This window comes from Ascidiella aspersa, chromosome 9 (assembly GCF_963924565.1).
Source record: "Ascidiella aspersa chromosome 9, kaAscAspe10.2, whole genome shotgun sequence".
Classification (NCBI taxonomy): Eukaryota; Metazoa; Chordata; class Ascidiacea; order Phlebobranchia; family Ascidiidae; genus Ascidiella; species Ascidiella aspersa.
Genome location: NC_139455.1, coordinates 15,212,071 through 15,221,793, shown reverse-complemented (window position 1 = coordinate 15,221,793; position 9,723 = coordinate 15,212,071). Strand labels below are relative to the sequence as shown.

Below are 9,723 nucleotides of genomic sequence, written 5' to 3'. Positions count from 1 at the left end.
ACAATTGAGAATTTTTTTTTAAAAAAACACCACAATAACCTTAAACTTCGCGAAGTTTAAGAATTTAATGAATGATAACAGGACAAAACAGGCGCTTGTCTAGATTCCTACCACATTTTTGTCTTGGGCTTTATTTTGCTACTATTGTTTGAGTTAGGGTAGGTAAAGACGTCATTGTTATTGTATTTATTCTTTCATATTTATTTATTTCTTGCAATTTCATTTTTTTTAACTTATTTTGCTCTAGTAAAAAAGTGGTAGATAAGCACCAAAAACAGGATTTTTTACAAACTTAAGATAATTTTATAAACCAGTTATTATTTCATGGCACTTTACGCCAAGAATTAGGTTGTGCAGCACCAATCAAGGTTTCAGCACACCAGAAGTTTGGCAATCTAGCATAACTGAACTTTTTTCTGGAATTTAGGTATTGAGGTTAATAATTCAAGTGTGCAAACAAATTGCTTTAATAAAAATGTCGGGTATGCATACTATGCACCTCCACAGAATGCTGACCATACCAGGTAAATTTGTATGACATTATCTACAAAGTGGATATTTGACTGGATTGCTAGGTTAGGCATAGACTCTAATAGAGATATATTGATTTTGATTAGAGTTGGGGCGCTGGTCTACAATCCTACCACAATGCATATTATTCAGGTTAGGGTATGGGGTTGGTGTTTGGGTTTAGGTGGGTCAAGTATTGTTATTAAATGATATATATACTAATACTTGTCCCACCCACACGATAACCCGCACCGGAGCTAATCTAAAATCCTACCACAGCGCACATTATTACAATTAGGGTGTTAGTTAGCGATTTGGGTTAGGGTGGGGTGGGTCAAGTATTATTACTAAATAATGAATACAATAATACTTGACCTACCCACATCTACATATGTGTTGATTTATTAATTGTGGTATAGGATTCTAGACCAGCACCCCCACACACCCTAACCCAAACATTGTGCGTTGATTTAATAATTGTTTCAACGCTGTGGTAGGATTCTAGACCAGCGCCCAATTTTTTAAGTTTTTAGAACAATTATAAACCACAAACAACATCATAACCAAAAAACTAAATGCCTTTTACAAAGTAATAATAGTTTATAGAAAATGCCGCCTCACCATAAGAATATAATTAGCAGAACTATTCCGATTTGCGATCTAAAACCGCGGAACCAAGTTACATGTCGATATAGTTACTTTTACATATTGTAAAGAGTTACAAAATTTCTAATTTGGACTCAAATTTAAATATATTTCATAACATTCGCATAGTATAGTTAGTTTTGGTTTAAATTAAGGATCAAACTTCGATTAAAAATGGAAAGTGCTGTTATTGCAAAGTAATATTAAAAGAATATAATCGAAAAATAAGTATATCTTCTATAAAATATTTCAATAAATCTTTAGGCTGAAATTTGGGCGTCAAAGTAAAACCGAATTTCGAAATCTTGAGGGATTGCACGCGGAATACTTATTTGTTTTCGATTGACATTAACCTGGAAAATAAAGATATAACAAGTTGTGTATGAATCAATACATAAAAAAGTCAATACATAACATCGACTAGCACACTTATGTACCTATGGGCTAAGGGCAGAGCGAGTGCTAGTAAGCTATGTTTTACTGGAGTAGTGTTTCAAATCTGGTGTCCGCCGAATAATTGGAGGAGATAAAGCAGATTTAGTCGTATAACAAACCAAAGCCGTAAAATCCGTTCAACGAGTACTTAGGTCGAAAAAACGTGCAAAACGTTTAGCTCTGCCTACATTTTCCGTAGTTAAAACATTTTTAGATGCGTTAAATTTAAACAAAAAATATACCTCCGGTCAACATTGATGTTGTGAATGAATCGAGAACTTTTATTTTTTGTTTAAATGAGGCTGTGTTGTAATTTAAAAAGCAGTAGTCATGTTCGATAATATCGGATCGGTGCCGATACCCGATGTCAAGACGTAGTATCGATACTCATCCGACCAGGCGCGGATCTAGGATTTTTTCATGACCCCTACAAAGAGATAAATACATTTTAGAGACTACGTCACAACGTTACGACAACCAAAACGTCACAAAGTTACGTCAAAACGTGACGTTGCAAAAATAAGTTTATTTATTTGTTAAAATTTTAGTTTAGAGAGGTGTTACTTTCAACAAAAACTATTTAATACAAAGTAGTCCAATGGCGACCGTTCCTATTAATAGACAAGGTCAGCAAGACTGGAGCTATGTGTCGGTCATTTATTGAAAAACGAAATGGTGGCGTCATAAACACGACTAAAAAAATTCCTTTTACTGCAATTTTTTGTTTATATGTTTTGCTTTTTCACATTTTTTTGTGAAACACCGACACCAAGTCCGAACCTGGCGTTTGCGGCGACCGTCAGTGTCTGGCCGCTTCCAGAGCGACGAGTGCCGAAAATATATTTTTTGTCCGTCACTGATTGATTAGACTACAGGCAACATTACGACTTCGGTCTTTCATCTCCAATCGGCATCGACGTTAACCATTAATACTAGGTCTTCTGCAACCTCGGAATTGGAGCGACTAAAAAGGCCATCCCACATACCCGCCATGTTGAAATGAGGACATGCACGCAATGTTGGAAAAATTACAAGCTATGTTGAAAATAGTAGTGTGAACGTCTTTTCAGCGCCCTTTTTCTGCGCCGCCCCGAGTGCTAAGTCGGACGCAGCAGCCACAGTAGGCCTACTTACCCTTACCAACCGACATCATTGTATCGAATTTGGTAAGAAATAGGAACTTCAAGCCATCAAGCTGCGAGTTATCACGACTAGTGTCCAAGACAGTGCTCCACAACCGGTGTGTCGCGAGACCATGCCAGGTGTGCGTCGCCGTTCCTGAAGGTGCTAATACTTTGCGTTTTTAAGGTTACTTTTTTAGTCAATTTAACGCGGAAAGTGAAAATGTTGTCAAGGCAGGTATTTTGATATTATGCAATAATCCAGGTGTAATTTTATGAACTTTCCATAATATTTAAAACTTTCTAAAATATTTGTTAGGCTACCTTCTATCACCGGAAAGTCGGCTGCTTCCCACTAAAACAGGAAGGAGGCTGAACTTGAGCTGTCTGTTCTTGCCAACGGAAGAATTTGGAATTTCCACGCCGAGCCTATAGAGCAGACCTGGGCAACATACGGCCCGCCAAGCAGTTTAATCCGGCCCGCGGCCTATTTTCAATAAAATACATAGGCTAAGCGAAAACCAGGGCAAGTTGACAGATCTTGTCAAGACCCCGCCAAATTCGATTTTTAGCCCGGTCTAAATGCTAAAACGGAAATTCTTTTCGCGCTTCGCGCGAATCTCTTCTATGTTGCTCGTATATTCCACGCGATTTTTTGGCAACTTCACAGACAAATAGCGTCCTCTGCTCAGTGGCACTCTCTCCAACGAAAGAACAAACTTAGCCTAATATTTAAAATATACATAAATTTTAGGCTAGATTTGTTAAACTTTGTAACACATCGGTAACTTAAAGTTTTAAAAAAGAAGAAAAAACATATAGGTAAGTTTTTCGTACGAAATTTTCACGTATTTTAATCTTAAGTTTTGGGTCAACGCACCCCACAACTTAATAAACGCTAATATATCAAGCAATGTACATTTTTAGTCGGTGCTCAATGCTTCACGTGCCATCTAAAGCTAAATTAAAGTTTGCATTTTCAAATAAATATAGTCGCAAATTTTTCGCGCTTCGCGCAACGGTTTGTGACCTTCTTTAAATCCGACTTAAATTGCACATTTTCGCACAACTCTAAACGCAATAACAAATTGGTTCATTATTTGTTTCACACCGTCAGAGTATGACGTCATATTGTATGTATTTTAGATCCTATATTTGACCCGGCCCGCCACAATATTTTAGGTTTCTAATGCGGCCCGCGGCTAAAAATAATTGCCCACCCCTGCTATAGAGGCTACATATCTCGGCATGCATCTGGACAGTCTGGACAGGACACTAACACTTCGCCGAAATGTTAAAACTATGCGAATAAAACTAACATCACGCGTTTCAGTTGTCAAGGGCTGGCTGGAACAGGGTGGGGACGAACGCTGACATCCTCCTTAGCTCTCGTTTACTCTCCAACAACGATTCTAAGACAGTGGTTCACAACCGGGGTGTTACGGGCCCTGGTTTGCCATTTCTTATGCTCAAGGGTGCCGATGGGTATTTGAGAACTTTTAGGAATATTTATTTTTTGCTCTATTAGTAAGCTTCTGTATACAACTATTTGTGTACGATTAGGGACCATTACATCAAATGACATCTTCCTACATGTTTTATGTTGATTGTGTTGTTCCAATTCCATTATAGGGACATTTTAGTAATATAGCCTACTCAACGAACATTCAAGTCGGATGCCGCAAATCTATACATTATTTTTGAGGGTTGCCGTAAGCCTTAAAATGTTGAGAATCATTGATCTAGGGTGTTTCCTGCTACAAAAAGAATCTTAAACTAGTATGCGCGAAAAGTCATCAAGAAGGAAGCGAATACTCGCTAAAAAAATAAAATTTATAAAATATCACGTCGTGCCAACACGAAAATATAACTACTTTTTACCGGTGATTATTTTTTTATATTTACAGTTGTTCATATGGATCTGTATATTTCAACAGGGAGACATGACCACCGTCTTCTCAAAGTCGTTTTTAAGGGAGAACCACGCCAAGACAAACAAAAATCACAAACTCCGCAGTCCAAAGGCACTGTGCACGCTGTGTTATTTTGTGATGTTTTTTCACCCTATATTTTTTTTAATTTTTGCGTTGGCTATTTATTCGTCTATAACTTATCTTAATACAACTTACAATTAAAACACATCAAATAACTTTGAAGTGTTTTAGATGCAGATTTACATTATATTTCCAAACTTACGTTTAACTAAAGAAAATCAATTTTGACCGAATTAAGATATTTTAGGAAGACCGTAAAACCGCAAAATCGGAAGAAAAGGGAATTTAATAAATCAAATTTTTCGGCGCGTTTAATCGTGAATTGCTTATTTTTCTGTGGGCTGTCTTGGATATTTTCTGATGGTGTTTGTGGAACAACATATATTTTGAGGGTGTACCCTCACGGGGATTACTTTTAACACGTTTTGAAGTTATTTCTGTATTTATTTTACTTTTTATGCTAAGTATCTGAAATTTTGTCAAAATTGGGGCTGTGTATCAATGTTTTAAATTGTAATTTTTTCTGAAATATCAAATTTTGGGGGATTTTCCGCAAAATTTCTATTTGTTTAAATATAGGCTGGAGTATATATAACTTTGAACATTACATATTACAGCTAAAACAACAGCGAAAACAGTTGCTTATGCGAACACAATGTTTATACCCGCGGGCCCACTCATTTTCAAGATCAGGAAGCCTGAAAATCCGCGTTTGTTAATGCTGGTAACCTCTTTGTTGTGCTTAACAACGTTGTCTCACTCATAACCTTGCAACCTTCTTATCCATTTCTATCACCTTTCAAGGGAAATTCGACCAGCTATTTAATTATTCTCATGTCCAAAACACTAAGTGGAAAACCCCATTTTCCCACGACTTAATGGTTGTGCTCAACGAATACATCTTCTTTCACTTCGCTAAAAACTGTTGGATAGCAGTGTGTTTGCTTTCGCATTTTGTCGATCGTTAAACATTTCTTAGCTGTACCACCGAATTGTTTTACCTCTGTTTGTGTGAAGCAAAGGAAAAATGATTGCGAAACACTGCTTTATATAAAAGTATGCTTCGACGCATTGTACATAAAGAGATTAGCACCGTATTATTCACACATCTAAATGACTGCACCCATGGGCGCCCGCACGGGGGGCAAGCCCCCCTGGAATTTCAAAATTCGATTATTATTATTATTATTTAAGTGTATGTATTACTTAAAAATATTATACATTATCCATTACCCCCAGTGGCATATCCAGGTGGCGGGAGTTCTTACCTCGTTTTTGTAAGTGATATTATCGTATTTTGTTGGAAGCGGCGTGCTTCTTAAGTAATTGGGTCACGCGTCTTAATCAAATGCTAAACCAAGATCGAGGGCAAAATCTTTTGTTTGGTCGACCGTAAACGCTGGAAGTTTTTCTCTTTGGTTATTTGTTTAAGTTAACTGATTAGCAAGTGTGTATTCGACAATTGACAACGCTAAATCGAACCTTCTTAATTTTTTTCTCGCTGAAAAACGTCGAGTTATACGCAGTATCTTCCTCGCTGTTCGGTCTCTGCGCTAATATCCGATGTTGGTGTAACATCGACATTTGTTTAACTGAAGCAGATTTTTAAAAGGAGGTATAATGGTGACTGTCGTGCGCGTTTCAAAGCCTCTTTTTTTTAAGTAATGATGGTTAACGCAAAATTATGCTCTTTAAGCATACTCTAAGACCACGTGCTAAGTGTGCAATGGACACAACTTATTTCCCCTCAACCGCAGCTTGTAATTTAGCTGAATTGGCACACTGCTCGGCGCAGATGTTGCGCTAATCGTGGAATAATAACAACCGTAAAAAACGATCTTCGTTTAGTGTTGCAGGTGGTGAAACACGTGCTTGTAATTTAGCGCTCGTTCCGTTCATGGAACTTGAAAACTGCGCTGCTAATAGTCGAATTATGTGCGATTGTAACACAATTAATCACACATATGTGGTCGCTTTTGCTGGACGTATTTGGCTTTTTCTGATTAATTTTTTTATCACGTCTTGCAATCACCATTCTATGACGTCATACTGTTACTGTTTTATGACGTCATTATTCATTAACGTCAGACGAAACATAGGGGAATTCCCTAAGTTGAAAATTCAGGACCCCCCTTTTGATTTTCAGGTTACGCCCCTGGTTGCCCCCCCCCTGGAAAGTTTCTGCGGGCGCCCCTGACTGCACCTACATGATTTGATAAGCTCGCACGAAGCGCAAAAAAGCATGCGTTATAAAGGCCAAATATAACCGGTTGAATAACATAGCAACCCATTGTTTTGACGTGACTTCGCTGGTAAGGGCGTGGCGTGTTATTTCTACATAAACTACGATGAAGTAAACAACTGCAGTTTTTGCCATAGCAGTTTAAGGTTTGTCTCTGTCCAGACAGTTTGCAAAAGCTTTATTTAACTCTAAAAAAAGTGTTTCTCAATATTCTTTTTGTCCGCGGTGAAAAAAGTTTAAGAACCCCTGGTATAGAGAGATCTCGCTGAGAATCAATACTAATAAATCTAACCATGTGAATTACTGCAGTCAACAACCGAACCCAACCAAACGACACTGATACTCAATTTTAGGCCGATTCTATAGGTTTAGTAACACTGCTAAAGTCAAATAGACCTTCCCACTGTAACACACTTACCATGGTAAAAATACATTTATACTGTAACGATACGGATTAATTGTAAACGTCGCGAAGTGTTTAAAAAATGAAATTCCAGCTTTACAAAATAACATCCATAGAAAATAAGCGTAGCTCAATCAAATTAATACAGTTATGATATACTTTAAGTATAACCAGTAGGTTTACCTAAACCGAGTAAAGAAAGAAACTTTTGTTATTTTGGCATTTTATAAACTGGACAAATGGGCGCTCTTTCACTATTGTACGTGAAAAGTTATGCAAAAAAAAATATTATGTTTATTATTAATAATAACTTGACCCACCCTCAACCAAACGCTAACCCGCACCCTAACCCAAACAATATGTGTTGTGGTATGCGGCATTTGAAAAACAATTTTTTTTTATTAATTTTTACGTACAATAGTGAAAGAGCGTCGACAAATGTCATGTTTAATTGCAAAACACAGAAAATCTAGCTTTAGAAAATACTATTTTGCGCAGGACATTCCTGCTTACTAAAATATCAAAACTTGTATACTTTATTTACAGATTTTATTATTAAGTGATGCTTCCGTCGTTTGTATATCTCTTAGCTTTTCACGTCTTGTTTAGTGGAGTAAGCGCCCAGACGACTTGTGTTTGCGATCTGACTTCAGCATCATGCGACGTCAACTGTTGTTGCGACACAGATTGCCGAACTAACGACACAAGCACCTTTAGCATTTGTCTGGAGACAGGTTTCACGCCTAATACTCAGCAATGTATCTATGATCAAGTGGTTTTCATCAACAACATCGCCACAACCTCACAAATTAGACAGGACGGCCTATTTTGTGTGCAGAGAGACGGATTTTCAGAGAGTAACTTCTACATTAGCCCTCCGTGTATTGTCACTGGCACATGCTTCCAGCAAGCAACTAGTTCATTCACATTTCAACAATCTGCAACGACAAGGGTAACTACTGGTTCATTTTACAGATCAGGTGATCCTATTTATGTTATATATCCCAATGGCACCAATGGTTACTTTTCCTTACCATCCGTTGGAATATCAAACAAATGTCAAGACAATAATCCAGTTCAGTATTTGGCATCGTCAGCTACCTCTTGCACAAGAACTTCATCCACACCAGCTTTGGCTTGCAGTGAAAATCCATCTCTTGTATGTGTAAACTACACTACTGCTTTCAAAATTGCTCCAACTCCAGATGCCTTTAACCAAGCTTTAAACACTTCCGACCCATACAGCTTTACAGGTTTAGTAACTATTACAGAAAACAACATCACCTCTATATTGCCTGATACATGCACATCACTTGCATGCAACTGGACAGTGTCAGGCATCATTTTCACTATAACAGTTAATGGCACGACTGGCATTACAGCAGCTAGTGTCTCCTTAGCATTTGCCCAAAATAATAATTTGGCCACTAGTTTTTCACAGGAGTACAAGGTTGACTTTGTCAATAGTCCTGTAGGAACCACAGCTGTACAGAGAAGTGGAAACCCTGGTTACTTGGTCGGACGACCTTTGTTGGCAGGAAATAATTCAGGTGGAGTCAATTTAAATCCTAATATTGGAATGACAATTATGCAACCGTCAGGGGATGGAAACTGTCAATCAAACACTTTTTCACCAGTATTATTTGGTATTGATGTAAGCACAGGATGCAAGATAACATACACCAAGAATAGCAGTCTAGGCTATTGTAGTATTTTGCAGGAGCAGATTTTTCTTGCACTGGACAGCAACACCTTAACTCGTGGCATCACACGTTCTGTTGCCATGTTTGGCAATACCAGTGCTTCAAATTTTGACACAACCTTGTGGGTTCCAGTGGAGGTTGTAAACCGACCAACAGCACCTCAATCTGCTGGAACGGGATCAACAATTTGTGAGAACATGGTGCTGGGAGCACAGTTGCAGTTCCTCTATGCATATAACGGTGCTCTTTCGAACCCCCAAGCTCAGATTGTTGGAGCTCGATACAGTTTTGAAGCTACAAGAGTGCTTCAGGCAACTTGTTTTACACCCACATGTGACACCACTCATACAGCAGCGGTTACTCTTTCTGTTTCATTTACTGATGTATCAGAAACTCCAATTTCTGTTTTGCAAGCTCAACCAACATTTGTTGCTAGATTGCCTAGTGACTTTTTCTTTCCATTTAAAAGTAATGCAAATCACTTTGTTCAAAGCACAAGATTAATCGTTTTTATGTTTTCTGGTGTGCTAGTTGGTTTAACTTCATGGATTGATTTTCCATGCTAAACTTGTTGAATTTTTTGTTTCATTATTTTACTTAGAACTATTTTTTACTGCAGCTGTGATCAATAAAATATTTTATACCCCTCTACACAGCATACTTTATTGCA

The 9,723-nt window shown here is 37.7% G+C and overlaps 1 protein-coding gene across 1 annotated transcript; it reads left to right on the top strand.

Moving 5' to 3' along the window:
• Positions 1 to 7,903: 7,903 nt before the first annotated feature.
• Positions 7,904 to 9,694, top strand: LOC146133188 (tectonic-3-like). The gene has a single exon (XM_083396693.1). It carries the CDS (start codon positions 7,913 to 7,915, stop codon positions 9,617 to 9,619), a length of 1,707 nt encoding a protein of 568 aa, XP_083252819.1. The 5' UTR covers positions 7,904 to 7,912; the 3' UTR covers positions 9,620 to 9,694.
• The last annotated feature ends 29 nt before the right edge of the window (positions 9,695 to 9,723 follow it).

Excerpts from the sequence above, each read along its gene's own strand:
- LOC146133188 (XM_083396693.1), top strand. The coding sequence starts at position 7,913 with ATGCTTCCGTCGTTTGTATATCTCTTAGCTTTTCACGTCTTGTTTAGT.